Raw genomic sequence first — 17354 nt, forward strand, 5'->3', positions numbered from 1 at the left:
GGGCACACAGGCACTTACCCAAAACAACAGCAATGCTGTAAACCACACACGTATCAGCTTGCTGCAGTGCTGTGCTCCTACAAATGTTTCCTACTGTAACCAAAGTGACCTTTCCAGAGGTCCAAACTCCCATCTAGTCCAAACACAGAACAAAACACTACTCTTGAGAGCAATTATCCCAAAGACCAGAGGATTTCTGTCAATGTAGCTGTCTCAAACATTTAACTAAATATTCCCTAGATAATGCATCTGTTTTAAAAAGTCCTCTGTGCTACTCCAGCAAGACAAGAATTTGACACAGAAAACTACACAGGCAAAACATCTTGCATAAGCTGGGCATAAGGCAGGGTATTTCCACTTCTAAAGGAAGTGTACTCTGAAGTACTTATAGGCAGTACAACTTGTTTATCTCTGGGCATGAATGGCACGCTCCTGATGAAATGCAAAGTCCACAGAAGCAAAGATGAGATCAGACTTCCCTGTATCTGTACAATATACTGACATTGCTCTTGGATTTTCTTCTGTTTTCAACATTCCTCTTTCTAAAACCAGCAGTAGTTAGGAACCATGTTTGCAAACAAAGCTTCAAAATTAGAACAGTAAGCACTGCAGAGATATCTAAGTCTTTGGAGAACATGAAATAATAGCTCTGAGGTGTGAGCTGCCCCACTAATTCAGATGCTCAAAGATAAAAATATCAGCATTTTTACATTAATTCACCCCTTGCATAAGAATAGAAAAGGGAGGAGCACATCACAGTATAACCAACTATGAATAATTATATCTCCCTTAATGCCACAATAATTACTTTTCTTTCCAACCAAGCCCAGAAACATGTTCACACTTCCTTTCTTAGGTAGTTAATCCAAACAACTCCACAGAACTCAGAAAAAAATACAACTGCTTTAACTTGAAAGAATTTTCTTAGTAATATCTCACCTTGGCTATTCATATGAGTGAAACTTACTTTTGTAAAGAGAGTTTAAAGTAGCCCACATAATTTAATCCCAAGAGACCCAAGTACTTGGAGTAGATCACGCTGCAAAGGCTTGCATAGGTACATACTTCTAGAACTTAAGTATTTTTTTTAGGTAGTGGTTTTCAGAGGATTTTAAAGAGAAACCAAAATTTACAGTTCTATAGGACATATGACACAGATTTTACAGATGGATGGGCAGATGAAAGGCTAAGAAGTCTACCCACGTTTCTACTTGGACAATGAAAAGCAGATCTGGAAGCTGATCCCTGGTGTCCCAGTTCCCATTTCCACACTAACTACACAAAAGTCACATCACATCTGACAACAGCATTGCAAGAACGTGTTCAGCTAACATAAAACAACATGTTTCTTCTTGTTAGCATTCATGAGGCTCAGCTGGGGACAAAGTATTCCTGCCCAAGCAGCCCCTTGACACGTGTTCCTAATGTCTCAGATTAAATAAGTTACATCACATGCAGGCACACTGATTGCTTCTAAGTGCTCCTCAGGCATCCTCAGGATGCTTTGCTTATATCAGGAAAGTTTTACTTGCATGTACTGTTTTTTCACTCCCAACAGTTCGAACAGACTGACTCTCACAAACCCAAGCCTTCATTTTACAGCCCTCTTCCGTCTCAAATGTATCTGCTGCAACCTCTGAAAGCAGTTGGAACTAATGGAAATTTATACTGGCTGGTGATAAACACTTCAACCCAACAAGTTAAAAGCTGTATATGGCATGACAGCAAATATTCGGATGGCTACAATTTCAGCAACTCATGCATGTGCCTACTTGCACAACAAGCACTGAGCTAGCTACCTGAATTTTAACCCTGCAAGACAATGCAGATGGTAGGAAATCAGATGACAATTGCTTTTCAGTTATTTGTTGTTGTTGTTTTTTTTTTCCTCTTTAAAAACTGGATTACCTGAAAGACAGGTAATCTCTCAACAGCCAGGAGACAGACGGGCCCACTATCAAACAAGTGTTCTGCAGCTCTGCAGAGGTCCCTCTCGCTCAGCCTGCAGCAGCTTTGGCACACTTGTAGACCCTGCAGTTATTGCCCTTTGCACTGTATTCCAAAGATGCAACAGCCTGAACAAGTGGGAGCCACAGACTGACATAGTCTGGAGCAGGAATTATGATTTTTAAAGGTTAAAACTTTGGGCCACTAAATCTCATTAGGAATTTTGGTTGGGTTTTAAGTGAGATTCAATCTGCCAGCTGAATACAGATCCCACTCCCATCATGCCTGTCTATTTGCAAGGAAAACATAGTATAACGCCCAACAGATTGTTTCTAATTAAGGGTGCCTCAAAGTTACAACTCTATCACTATTTCCACTATGTCTGTCAGCTTAAAAGAAAATAGGAGACAGCTCAAACACTGTTTTAAGCATTTTTTGGTACCTCTCCTAGTTTTCTCTCAACTCTAACTACCTTTCCTTTATATGTGGTGTGGGAGCAGAGTTCACAAGTCCGCTATTAACTGTTGCAAAACAGAAAGATTCAGACATTAGAGGGATTCACTTCTAATAAAGTCATCATATGCTCATTCCTCCAAAGGAGGTAGAAAGATAATCAGAGCAGCAAAGTCCCCGCAGAGCTTTGCATGAGAAAAGGAAACTATTTATACCCACACAGAACTTAATTAGATTTCTGATGCAATTCTGCATACTCTTTTTTCTGTACAGTAAGCACATATCTGCAAGAAATGCCCTGAGGCAGAATTCCCCACAACAGCAGGGCTGACAGGACAGAGGACAAAAGCCCACTCTCAGGGTAGCATTAGTATTTTTTTTTTTTTACCTTTTTTTTCAGTTGGTTGGTCAGTTGGTCAATTGGTTGGGGCTTTTTCGCCCCTTGTGGCAGGGTGATAACTAAACCACTTTACATTACTCAGAATCAAACTTGATTTATCCATTCTGCTGCTGATAATGCTGGTAAGCCTTTACATAGTGATTTCCATCTTCAAAGCCCCATACAAAACACTAATTAATCTCCACAGCCCCTGGTGTGCTGTACTATGGGAAGATTAATTCCCATTTAGTAGATGATTAATAATTTGCCCTGGGTCACACCCCAAGTTACTGGTAGCACATTTCTCACATTTCTTCTCTCTCTTTTTTTTTTTGTCTTTTTGCCCCTGACATCTAGATCATGCCATTAGGAAACACAGTTTCCCTTCCAACAGGCAGAGTTACAGCACATACAGCGGGCAGATTAGCCATCTGAAGAGCACCACAGCACCTAGTCTTGCCTGCTGGAACACTGGATGTGCATCACAAGAGTTGATGATGCTAGGAAAATGGCTTATACTCCTTTTCTTCCAAATGTTATATGTTTTTCTTCTTTGTATAGATATCCTGCCAAGGCACTGGTAAAGAACAGCCCTTTCCCCATCTCATTAACAGTCTAGTTAATACCCATGATCTAGATCTGGAAATTGAAAAGTTAGAAAGAACAAGATAAAGAAACTGTCAGATGATTGCAGAACAGGAGGAGAGAGAAGCAATGTTGGAGAACTCTCCTAGTTTAACTGACTCCAAAAGCCTGCAGCATCAGCCATCATGGCCTTGATCAAGAAGGTCCCACACTGTATCATGTTCTCAGTCTATGTTCCACATTCAGTGGAAGAACCAGTTCCCATGAGTTCAGCATTTGTCCAGACAGTCTGTGTTCCAGTCTCATTCACACACCATCAATTGTACTAACCTTGCAGAGAGGTTAATCTCAGCTCTGCTGAGATAAGCAGACGGAAACCCCAGCGGGCAGGAATTTCCCACTTAACTTTGTACAGAAGAGCTGAGATCAGAGAAACACAAAGCCATATCACACATGCTGGATACTACACAGCAGAAACTGTGGAAGAGTCACACACCAAAACGTAACTTTCAGAATTATAGAGAACAAGCAGGCATACAGGCACACAAAGGCATGTTGTGGGCTGCTTCCCGAAGCCAAGGAGGTTTATCATGAACCAACAACTTCAAAACTGCCTCCTTGATTTTCTCTTGTCTTTCCCATGTATATACTGCCCAATCCCTACCTAGCCAAGCCTTCAGAGCTGAATGAAAGCACAATGTTACAGTATTGAGACAAGAAACTTGAATAAATCAATGTTTTCAACAGATTAGTGACTTTGTACAGGAATTGCACAGTAGTTGTTTCCAGCTCCTTACATGTTGGTAAGTTTTCCTGGACTGCTAACCACTACAGACATTTTTGTATAGCTGAACTGGGCACTCATCACATACCTCATCAATCAAACTAAACATAGTGAGAAGTGATTTACAGTATTTTATTTTGTATGAAAATACTGAACTTGTGAAGCCTGCAGACCTTTTGCATAAGTTGGAGGATCAAGCTGAACTCTAACACAGAGGCAGAAAGGATAACTCTCTGTAACTTGCAGCCTTACTGATGGTTAGGAGATCAGGAGATGTGTGAGGAATGAAGGCAGTACAGTTGATTCTACAAAGACACAATGATCTGAAGAAGAATGAAATTTCCTTATTCAAAGCATGTGAAAAAGACAACTTTTCTATTCATATGGTCAGAGATTCACTCTCTGATCTTCTATGCCTGGCTACAGGCAAATCAGGCAGGAGAAATCTTTGTTGAAGAGATAAAAGGAGTATCCAAATGCACTGACAGGATGTGGACCATATGTGGTGATCTCCTACCTTCACCAGTCCCTGCAGAGGCGGATTCCTGCTCCTGTACCTCCCTCTCTGTCTGAGTCTCGGCATTCTGCAGCTGAGGCGCCAAGGTCTGGGTACCCTGCGACGTCACAGACGTGGGGGGATTTCGGGGTTGTAGGCCTATGGCATTCATCAGGCCCATGTCCCTGTCTGTCCTCCACGTAGCTCTGCTGGTTCTGAAAAGAGAGAAAAACAACTAAGTCCAGGATCACTGAAGGCAACACGCCCCAGCAAGACTGAAACATGAAAGTGATGCTCTTCTCTTCTGCTTTCACTCCAACCAGGTGCCTGCTTGCCACTATGAGGATAGGGATGGAAGGAATTGTGACCTGCACTTATTTACACACACTGGTCTCTTGAGTTTCAAGCCAACGGAGTCTTAGAGTCCACTCACCCTTCCACAGGAGCAGCATGTCTTACAGGCACAGAGAGATATCCCTGCAGCATCATTAAGCCTGCAGAACAACCGTCTTGGAGTCACTGTGTTGAGGAGGCAGCACAACATGCAGTGCAGAAGCACAAACACACACACAACCTTCTGCACAGCAGGGCAGTTTTAACTCCCATGGATGTAGCCTGTATCCTTTCCCTCCTCTGGACTTCCTAGTTTGTCAGCATCGCACATGAATGCACTCCAGCAGGCATTTCTGCCCATTCCAGTCAGACAAGGGAAATCCTGTGTTCTCAAAAGCAAACAACAGGAACCACCCCAAGGCTCATCAGCCTCCCAGACTCAAACAGCTGAAGTGTACAATGCTACAGCTGAGTCTTCACAACGCCACCACGCTCTTTTCTAAACTGACCCTTAAGTGCTGGGAATGGTTAAAAGATTCAAGGAAAGACTGCCTCATTTACAACTTTTTTTTATAAGGCTTTGAAACCTGCTACACTTTTTTGCTCTCTCTTTGAACTAGTTTATTCTGGACCAGTATTTCTGCATTCAAGCTGCCATTGTACCAGACTGAGTATATACTGTCAAAAACTTAAGTAGTGGCAATATCCACTCATAGGGCAGAGTAAAGAATCTCTACTGCTTATTTTTCACCCACAATCAGATCAAGGCTGTAGGACAGCCCAGACATTTGCCTGTAAACAAGCTCACAACTTCATTGGTATGCTGAAGCTCACAACTCAGAAACACAACTATCACCCTCTTGCTGAGAACAGCTGGCTTACAGAGAAATATTTGTCACTGTGGCAAGAAGCAACGGACTGCAGCATCACCCTTGGGTTCAGAACAATAGCATGGGCAGCACTGGACAGACTGAAACAGCCAAGGGGGACATCAAGGGATTTAGCTTTATTTTTAGAGTTTATTACTGAGAAACAACAGTCCCATGACAAGCAATTAAAAAGATGAACATCAATCACTGGGTCGGCACCATATATTTGCCCCTTTCTCTGTCTGTCAACTCCCCTGTTCTTCAGTTACCTTCCGAAGATAATTTGCTTTACATGGTGTTTTTGATGCATCTAGCCCCCCATGTTCCTCCCACAGCTGTTATTGGGGCCCTGAATGACACATGTACTTTACTATCACTGGCACTTTTGGGCACTGAATGTCACTTGCTGGAAGAAGGCCAGGTGATCCAACCAGGCAATACCAAAGGGGGAGAAAATTGCATATTTAAAGCTGCCAGTGGTAAGGGAACAAAGAAGTGATGTCAGAGCTAACAAAAACAGCAGAAAGGGTCAGGTCTCTCTAACCCAACACCCAGGAGACTCACCCAGGCCGCTCAGTACTCCTGCTGCTGGAATGCACAGTGAAGACATTATCATTCAGCTGGTCCCAGTGGTACTCAACTCCAGAGTTTAAGGCCCTTAAAATGCCAAAAAAGGAAAAAATATTAGCATGACAGGACACTGTTCAAGCCAGCACACATTACATCCCCACAACATGAATAGTGTCGATTTCTGCCCTACAGAAACTGCAGATCTCGCTTACAGTTCACATTTTCATTAAAAGGGCTCATCACCATAAACCACCCTGCAAACACAAAGTGCTGTATTACCAGATTACTCTGGAATATTCCATTCATTTCAATTCAGTATTAGCACCAAGACACAGCAACAGGAGCAGAGAGATTTTCAGGCAATGAAGACATACAACTGTGTGTATAAAATCAGGTTACTCTAACTCCAAGTAAGTAATAAAGAACTGGAATGGAACGGCCAATTCTCCCTGTGGTGTCTGCAAGCACTTCCTGAACTAGGTAATGGTCAGTAAGACACTGCCCTTATTCAACATTTAATTTCTTTGCAAATGATTCTCATTCTATCTACAGATAATCTTTATACATCCCTCTCACTGATAGCCACCGTGGAGCAAGGACAGATGTAGAGGATATTTTAATGAGTTTCTACAGAAGAGCTTGTACTGCATCAACAGTATGTGTGGTTGTTGATGAAAAGTGCAAACTTGAATTTTACATCTAATGCTACTAAGTATAATGGAACCACCAATGTTCTGGAAACCTCTCACACAGCATTTCCCCAAAAGACACACCAAGTCAGGGCTCACTGCTCACAGGAACAGACAAGGTTATCAAGCACTTCTGAAGACAACAATCACAGAAACAAAACCACCATAATGCTGCAAGTACGCATCCCACCAAGAAGAGGATGAGAGCGAATCCAGCTTACTCTGTGCCATACAGAAATGTCACAGGACAGGCACTCACTATGCAGTCCAAGGCAGCACAGAGATCTCACACCTACTGCTGTGTTCCACCTTCAGAAGCACTCTGGGCTGCATTAGCATGGAAGGCACTTCCTGGAGTGTTTTGCCACACCATGCTGACAGCTCATATGAGCTGCCTAGGAGTTCTGAAATGCCTAGGTGATGCTGTGCACCACCACATGGCTGCTGGACTGCACACACCTGATGGGGCTGAGTGGAGAGTTAGCAGTGCTGTGCAGTGGTCACAGCAAGGCAAGTGGGGGAGAAAAAAACCCCAAACCAATAAAATAAGACCTGTGTAGACACAAGGGAACTGTGTGTGAAGAACTGGACTTCCAGCACCCTGCAGACAGACTCAGAACTAGGGGCAGTCCCATAATCTGCAGAAAGGATTTGCTGCAAATAGTTGGTAGCTGGTTACGGCTCAGGCACAAACGAGATGTTTCAGATACATATAAAAACTGTTGCCCCTGTAAAGAGATGTCTCAGCAGAATTGGCAAGAACCCCAGCTCGGAGGATGTTGCAGTGTACCGGAGGCCTGGGGCTAGACTGCCAGGATGATAGTGCCCCAGGTTAGGACCCAGGGTGAGAGATGAACAAAATTAGGTCAACAAAACCACACATGGAGGATACAAGAAGTAACCAGCCATTGCTTTTTTATTTTTTGTGCTGAGCTAGTCCTGTGCTGCACTATAACCCATGAAAGCAGCTGCCAGTGAGATGCTGATTTACAAAGGTTTCTGAGTTTACTGACAGATGGTAACTTGTCACTAAAACTGTGCCAGCCCCTCTGGCTGCTCCATCCCCTGCCTAATATACTGGCTGAGGATTAGCTGTCACACTTTGCTGTCTGTGAAGCAGCACAGTCCCTGGGCAAGAGAGACTTTCTGACCTCGTAGTCAAAATTTCCATAAAAAGTCTAGTGTGTTTGGTATCTACAGCTATTACACAACAGAGCTAAGCTGACCTGTGCTCTTTTCCCTCTTCTTCCACACATCTTCATGTTTCCCAAAGAACAGGCATAGTCCCCTACATCACGTACAGCTATGTACATGATTGGTATTCTTTGCCAATGTGTGCCTTACTTGTCTTTGCCAGCTTGCTAGCTCTCAAGACAAGAAACCAGAAGACCATAAAGCTTCCCCCAGGCCAAGATGGGAGCTGACAATACCATATTTCCTCTCTTCCACCAAACACCATGTTTCTGTAATAAACAGAAAGTCCAGCTCCTGCACACACACTTCTTTGAGTGGATCAATTTCACTTCTACAAAAGCATCATGGTACCAAGCTGACATGGAATACATCCATGAAAAGCTCCTGACCATGCTCCTACCTATTCTGCAGAGTCTCACTACTGTACCGTTAGGTTGTTGAACAGCAAAGTCCACTCTAACTTCATGCTGTCAGTTTGCACATGCTTAAATCAACAGGCATTCAATTTAATGCATAACTTTTCATACTGGTTTTAAACACTGCCATTTATCAGCTGAGCTTCACTGTCAGGGTCCTATTAGCTATTCCTTTACTGCCAGAAAATCAAGGGCTTTGCCTTCCTTCCCTAAAAGGAGGACTTGTAGCAGATGGTGCCACTGCTCTAGCTGCTGACTCTGGGAACACCAATAAACAGGCTTAGGCCATGATGGGAGTTCAACGTTCTCAGCACCACTTTAACCTGGCTTTTTAATTTGGTGTGTCTCCCTGCTGGGCAAAAGTGGCTCAGAATAAACAGCTGGCACTCCCTGCAGCAGCAAGCATCTTTATTGCTACCTTTCAGTAGCCTCTTCCTTTGGCCAGCTACACAAATTACTCTTTCCCAACTCCACCTCTTGCAAAAGCCACAAGGCCCTCAGCACCATCTCTGTCCTCTTTTGTATGCATTTGTACCTTTCTGAGCTGGAATCCACATTGGTCTCTTTACAGCACGAAGATCAGCATCAAGATTGCTCCTGATTAGGTTTTCCAGCCTTTAGATGACTGATTGAGCCTAGAGAAGAGATGCTTCAGGTGCATCAAGATACAGTGAGGAGAGCATACGCCTGAACTTAACAGAGGGCACTGGTTGGGCACTACCTTTCATATGAAGATCATAATGTCTCTTCTTAATCAATCAGAATTTCATCAAAGAAATACTGCTATTGTGAGGGCTAAATGCCAGTTTTAACACCATGTTTGCATTAGAAACTTCATCACATAATCAGACCTTAAACGAACTTCAGTACACAACAAGATGTGTGCGACAACCACAGTTACCTTGGTGTAAATCAGATTTTCAATTAAGCTTATGACTTGTTCTGGTTTAGCCACACCTATTTAAAATAGTGCAATCTCCCTTTTCAGAAAGCCTAAAGGTTTTTGAGCTCCCATTGCAAAATACTGCTTGAATTTTGTAAATGAGCAGCCTTTCACAGTACGTTTCCCAGGAGATTTGCAAATCAAGGCCTGACGATTCATTCCAAAGAAGCAGAGCTTACACTGGAGAAATGAATATTTTTCAGGTAATGTAAGCATTTAACTTTTGCTTCATCAAACTCTAGACATAGAAATGCTAGAAGCACTTTACATTTTTCAAGGCATAAGGTAGAAGCTCTGTATAGCATGGAGCCACTTGGATGTGGATGCAGTAAAAAAGACATTTGTTGCCCAGGGCTTTAGGGTGAAAAATTGCAATTCTCCGCACTGTGTCAGTCATGGACAGTGAAGTCCACTTAGTCAGGTTCTTACTTTCTTCCCTTTTATGGCTGTCACTAAGCTCTCTAAGCCCTCCCTGGAAATTTCCATTAGCTTTGTTACATGCAGAGCTGCTCACAGCCTGGATTTCCCAGCAGGGATCTGTTCTAAGATGGACTTTTCCTTCACGCTTGTGTCCAGCTCACATTATTAACGAGCTTGGAGAGGATGAAGGGCACAGACTTGCAGGCTTTGCTGAAAGTCAAATAAGGATTCAGAGTGGAGCCTGTTAAGTATTAAGAGCCAACAACTTAGCAAGCCTCTCTCTCTGCACAGAGGTATTACCTACACAGCTCAGTTATGTCTACAGGAAGAAATTAGGACCAAGTACTAGAAATTAATGACAACATTATTAACAAATTACAAGAGAACTAAAATGCAATTTAGTGCACTTGCTTAACTAGTATTTGAAGGGCAAATTGACAAAGCACATGTCAGCACAAACAGATTCAGACATGTGGGTAGCCCCTCAGGTGGCATATCCAAAACTGGGAGTTGAAGACGAGGAGGGATTAGGATGAGAACTCCCCAACTCTACCATAACAATACAGTTCAGGAGCATGACAGCAGAGAAAACAACCCATAATTTGCAAGTGGTGTATGCATGTCCAGGAAGGCATCAATAGCACTTTACTACCTTTTTACTTGTATCATCAGGGGATGATTTAAGGGAAATCTGAAGACAGCAGCAATGAGCAAATGCACTGCTCTCCTCCAAATCCTGCCATATGGAAAGGCCCAACAGCAGCCCACTTGTTTGCTATAGTACCGAATTAAATTTTGATGACAACATTGCTGTCTGCAATCCCATCCAAAAATATCAGCACAACCTCATAACCAGAATGAGGACTATGGCAAGCCCAACACAGAAAAGAAACTGCCTTTCTGATGCCATGCAATGCACCTGATTTTCATGCTGCCAAGTTTGCTTTCTCCACAAAAGGAAATATTCCTTAAAGCTGATTTCTCAAATATACTGTCCATTCAAGATCACTAAATGCAAGCATACAAAACCAGATTGGTTTACAAAGGATTTGAATGTCCCAATACATGCTTTCTTCCCTTTGTGTAAACTTGTCATTCTTAAGCCATTCAAACTGAATCAAGGAATAGAGTGAGCTACAAGAGAGCAAGGTGACACTATGCTAAGGAACAGGAATCTATTGTCCTGGTTTGGGAAGGAAGAAGCAGCACACAGTATCTCGTGCAATGCAATGCAATGCTGGCCAGATTCCAGATGCATCCTTGTCAGCAGCTCATTATCTCTTCTGCCAGCGTGGTGATGATCAGCACAGCAAGCCCATCCCTAGCTCCCATGATTAGCTAGGCAACGGTATTGTTAGTACAAGGCGAAGTTTGGCACTCCCAGCAGCTGCCTGGATGGGAAAACAATAATTTCTAACGCCCTACTTCATAAATATTTAGCTTTCTGTGCAGGCGATGAACCACGTGCAGAGACAAATCCAAGTGAAAACTGGCTGCTGCGCAAACTGTATGGAACCAGCAAAGGGGATTTCTGGACTAATTCTGCAGGGCAGTAACTCCCTTTGACCAAGAAGAGGTGGCAGCTTCACTGGTGCCAGCCCATGTGTAACTAGCCAGGGGAAGGGCACAAGATCGAATATAGAAATTCAAGGAACACAAGATCTGCAGTTTATGATTGACAACCACAGATATTTAAATGACATATGACATCATCCTGTCCATCACATTGAGATGAATGATGCATCTAAGAGCAGCCTCATTTTTACTCCTCACACTGATACAACCCACTAATTTTCCAGAATCCTGCAAATTTTGCCTGTGTGAAAACCAGCAACCATGCAGAAACATACCCTGATACCTACTTGAATTGTCCAAGGTGCTGCAGAAGCAGGACAGCAGCAGCTTGGTGCAGCTGGTAGCTCTGTGCCTGCTTCAGGGAGGGTGCCAACTCAGCTTGGAACACTTTGCAAGACAACTGGTCCTGTTCATTTGATTGTGCAGTCCTGCCAGCTAGGTTAAATGTTTGGATTTTTGAAGGTGCTGTATTCAAACTCACACCATTTGTATGAGGTCAGCCTTATAAAGCTGGTGGCACCAGTAGCTAATTCAGCAGCTCTTGTGTCTCAACAATGTAAACACATACAAGTTTGTTCTGTCTACAAGTGGACACTAAAGGCTGGATCCAGTTCATGATCTTGTGGATAGTGGATAGGATTTACACAGAAGGCAGACCCTTAACAACCATCTTCCCTCAGCAAAATTTTGGTATCTCTGCTAATGAAAAGAGTCATCACTCAGCTAAGCTGGTAGATACTTCAGAGAGAAAGAAGAGGGAGTGAAAGAAAACAGAGATTAATACAATAAGAAGAACCCAAACAGAATAGTTTCTTCTGATCAACGCTAAAAACTAAGTGACTTCCAGGAGTCAGCATTTGCAACCTACCTACAGATTGCATGTAGAAGATAAGCAGACTTGTAAAATAATTTAAAGTGAATGACACATGACCAGAAAGCATTAAGAGGAATTTGTCTTATTCCATAGGAGAAGTCTTCAATTAAGAATCAGTCTTTGAACACATTCAATAGGAGTAACAAATGGAAATTAAGCACCAAGACAATTACAGAGCAGAAAGAAAAGAGTTTAGTATGAAAATGTGAATGTTTTATTATCTTGGGACTCAAGTAAAAATACTGAGGTTGAGAATGCTGTCCTTAATGAATGCAAGGCTGCACAGAAAAACCTGTATTGAGAACAAGGACAAGGAAAGTCCCTCTCAGCCAGCCTTCATTCTTCTGCTAAAACACCAGAACAGTTTTAAAAAGCGATTTTCTCAGACAATTTTTACACTACTGTCATGTAAACACACTGTGTTTACACAGAGTGGCATAGGAAGTTGTAACTTGTATCATGTTTATGAGAAAATGAGCACAACACCCAAGCCAAATAGCCTGAAATAAATACGGCAGAAATAGAACAAATAAGAATTTCCTGAATTTTCACTGACTTTCTTCTCACTAAATCTTGCCAGTATGCCATGATATCCTTCGCCATCTGGCTCCAACCACACCAAGTACTAGGTAGGGACACCTCTGGAAGATAAATAACAGATTCCAGAACACACAGCTTAAAGGTCTTCAAACAAGCACAGTTCAGCTTGATATTATCATCCACACTGCTCTAAAGATGGACAACGTGCTTAAGTCCTCTCAAAATCTAAAGCCTTGTTAATTGCTTAAAGTGATTGCAGGCAGAATATACTCCAAATAAGCTTTGAACTCTCAGAACATCTTAGGCTATTTATGATCTATCAGCTCTTCCAGTGGCTTAGACAATTTAGGATGTTAGGAGTCTTTGGGGGAGTGCAAATTGTTTATGCCTTCTAAGGCCTGAAAACATCTTCAACCACTACAAGAGAGCCAAAGTCACTCATAAGTCATATTTGAACTTTCATTACTGCTTTAGCAGAAGCTAACATTGATGAAGTAGGCTTGTTTTGTAGATATTATGCCAGCAAACTAAACCTGGAAAATACATCTAGAATAGGAGAAAGCAATGTCAAAATAAGTGCTTAAAATTAGCAAGCATAGCAAATGTTGATTTTTAATAGAACACCGGAATGTGCACACACAAAGTTGCCAAGCTCCAGAACCAAGATCTTGGTTTGGTCAAGTCTCAATGAGATCCAGGGCAAGCAGTTTTTTATTTTTAATCTCAGCAGCTTTGAAATTATCCAACCAAAAAGTATTCTGTTTAGCATATAGGGGAAAGTGCCTCCAAAAAAAAAAGAAAAAATGAAAAAAAAATCTTCAAGAACCCAAAATTGCAATCCTTACTCCAACTACTCACAGTTTGTAGACATGAAGTCAAGACCATTTGCAGACAGATTTAAAATAGGGAAAGAAAATAAAAAAAAAAAAAAATTTGGTTGTTTTATTTGCTAGCTGGATTCATTAGCAGAGTCCTGCCGGAAAAAACAGGCATAAGGGACACTAAATAAAACTCCACAAATAATATGGATTAAAAACTGGAAAATTAAAGAAAATCTTATTGGAAAGCCAAGGAAGTAAACAAGTGAACAAGCATGGTCTAGTATAGATCCATGGAGGAAAAAAAAGGTTATAAGACAGCCGGAGAACTCGTGCTGCAAGAGAGGGAAAAGACATTCTAAAAATAAATATGAGGAAAATGGCATTAGAATGAAAAAAGGACTATTCGTTTGTGAGGCTAACGACAAAAATCAATGATGTTTCAAAGTGGACAAGATATTGAACTCTCATCTCTGAAGTCTCCACTTCTAAAACACCCAAGGGTACTTATGTAATTAGGGAGTAAGAAATACGCCAGACATAGCAGGTAGTTGCACTAATTTTGAGGTTTTTTTTAAAAAAGTTAACTTTTTTGAGTCACTTGCACCTGTTTTTAATATGTTACAAAAAAAAGAGGAAATGACAAAAGGGCAAAAAAGTCAACTTAGCAGCAGTCTTCAAAAAGAAAGTCATACTTAAAACTATTATTGTCTTCCAAGTGTAACTTTTATCCTTAAAGAGAGTAATATAACAAATAGAAAAAAGAAGATGTATTGAAACAATGAAAGAGTGAGCCACATTCAGTAGGCAGTTAGTAAAATAATTGCTTGCATGAAATTTAACTGCTTTTGAAGATAGAATTAGAAAAAAGTACAGGAAGAAAAGGTGGCAGGTGTGATCTGAATAGATGTAAGTGAAGCATTTGATAATTGTTTTTACAGCACGTGGCTGTGCTCTTACAAAGAGTGCTACTGAAACTGAGGACCAGTTAGGACCTGCAGATGACCAGTGATGCAGAACACAAACTGGTAAATACCAGGCTATGATTTCTTAACACAGAGCTCTGTAACAAGTTCCCTTTCTCATGGTGGAAAATAAATGCCACTAAGGAGTCAGTCCTACAGTACATCTTGAAGAATGGGGAGAGGGAAATGAACTTGCTAGTAACTGAAGACTTCAGCAGCTTTCAAAATTTATCTTTAGGAATCATAGACATATTTAAGTGGAATTTTATGAGGGTGACTTTCACTTAATGCCATCAGTCATCCTGGATATTCCATTCTCATACAAAAAGGAAAAGAAGAATAAAAAATAGTATCAGAATGGAAATACTGTTTCAAGCCTCCACATTAGCACTCTACTTCTACAACTACAATGACCAAGCCTCTTGGCACTGAGGTTACCTAGGCTTCCCTGCAGAATTTGGAAATAATTAATTTATTTTTTTTCTTAAATGCAAGAATGACAAAATCCAAATGTATGCTTGCAGGATGCATCTATAGTGCAAAATGGGCCATCTTTCCTCCTTTTATCAATCCAAAGCATATTTTATCCTCATTTAGACAATTCAATGTATCTTGTGGTTAACAGGCAGCAGAAGTCCAGGACACACATTCATTTCCTTGTTAAAGACCCGGTGCAGATGCTGCCTTTCAAAAGGCTATTTGCTGGGAGGACTCAGACATAAACAGTATTTCCAGCTACCCCAGTTAACTGTTGTGAGAACACTTCCTATGCAGTGTGCCTAACATCCCTTGGTTACACATGAAGGAAGACAGTTCCTCCTTCTGTCTTCTTGTTTACTCCACCCTCCAGAAGCTATTCTTAAAAGGCAAAGGATGCAGCTTATGCTGCTGGGGGCATCATGGCTGGAGGCTGCAGAGCCTGAGGAATGGAGCCAGCCAGCAGGGAGACATGATGTGCCAGGCAGCTGCATAGATTACCATCTCTTTACCAATGCTGATAACTAGATGTAGACACATTGTCCCCATCAGTAGATGAGAGGATATGCCATTCTCAGAGAAAAAAAAGATTGGCACAGACAGATAAATGCAGTGATTGCTTGCAAAGCATAAGAATTTATCATAAAGATAATTTTCCTGGAATCATTTTATGTTAGAAACAGATCTCACCCCAAAGAATTAAAATATGCACACTGAATAGCACTGAATCAGTTTGAGACTCTCCACACCTACTTCCCAATGAGAGAAATCTAAGGAATGCTGTCTCTGAACCAGATGCATCCTTAGGAGTATATTAATTCCATTACCAGAAGTTCTGACTGCTGAAGAAATCCTTCTTCTCTTCTGGATGCCTGCATTAAAAAACCAGCCTTAGACAAAGTGTTTCAAGAGCTTGACATTTTTTCAGAACAGTGAGGTTTCTGGAACAGTATTTGCAAAAGCACGTGAGCACTGAGCCCTTCCAGAACCTGCTTCTGAGCACAGGGGAAAGGACACTCAAGATGAAACAACAAACAATTGATATTTGGATCCCCAGCCTTTTCCCCATGGTGTTCCTCCACAAGCAAAGACAGCAAAGGGCGGCATGCAGTCTGCTCCTCACCACTTTTGGTCTCACCTGTTTATGTTTCACAAGACAGTTCACGTTTGAGATGCCCCACCAGCAATGTTTCTGATGGGGAAGGCTCTTGTTGGGATGTGACAAGATAGGAAAGGTTGTGGGCGTTAAGAATCAAATTCCTTTTTAATTCAGTAGAGGTGTTTCTGCCATACAAGACAGACACCGAGGATTTCATTCCATGATGCAAATCCAAAGATTCAGAAACTGAATCAAACCTTGAAGTATGCAGAGTCAAGAAAGAGAGATTTACTGAAGATTATTACTGGCCACAGCTACAAAGGATGTCAGGTAGAATGTAGCAAGATAAAAACGTCTTTGAGAAGACTAAAAAAACACTAGCAGCCATGCAGAAAAGTCAGTGTGCAGCAGGACAACAGAGGAGTGGGGGAATTCACACTGCTGGGCCACTTCCTGTGACAGACCTCGAGGCCACAGTAGAGTAATACCCAGTAGTTCAGTTCCTAAATGGAGCACACTGCCTCATGTGGTATGCCTATTGGGATTCCTGTTTATATCTGACATGGCTCTTTCACTGAATATCGCTGTTATCAATTTAATGTCTTGATTTAGCTTGTGGTGCCCACCCTTGAAAACATGGCAGCCTCAGAGCCTTTCAATACCACACTTTTGGACTGAACACAAATTCATCTTAAATCCAAAAAGCACAGATTACCATGAGTTAATCTGAGCCATGTGGAAGCAGATAGCAGACTCATGATCTAATGGGTATGGAAGTCTACCAGTTTGCAACCTTCACAAGAGTGAACTACAAGACCCTCGGAAGAGAAAAAAGCTGTCACAGCCTCATAAAGACTGCAACCTGTTCCCAAGCCACATCTGAGCCAACACTCTTTTATCAACAGGATTTGCCTGTGAACCACAGACC

The 17354-nt window shown here is 41.8% G+C and overlaps 1 protein-coding gene across 4 annotated transcripts in view; it reads right to left on the reverse strand.

Moving 5' to 3' along the window:
* AMBRA1 (autophagy and beclin 1 regulator 1) overlaps positions 1-17354 on the reverse strand; it is a 126613-nt gene that overhangs the window by 4954 nt on the left and 104305 nt on the right. For all 4 annotated transcript variants that reach the window (XM_064424767.1, XM_064424766.1, XM_064424764.1 and 1 more), the window contains 2 exons: positions 6411-6503; positions 4666-4859 (listed from right to left, as the gene is read on the reverse strand). In XM_064424767.1, coding sequence (XP_064280837.1) covers positions 4666-4859; positions 6411-6503 — 287 coding nt within the window. The remainder of the gene's footprint in view (positions 1-4665; positions 4860-6410; positions 6504-17354) is intronic.

This window comes from Passer domesticus, chromosome 6, assembly GCF_036417665.1.
Source record: "Passer domesticus isolate bPasDom1 chromosome 6, bPasDom1.hap1, whole genome shotgun sequence".
Lineage (NCBI taxonomy): Eukaryota > Metazoa > Chordata > Aves > Passeriformes > Passeridae > Passer > Passer domesticus.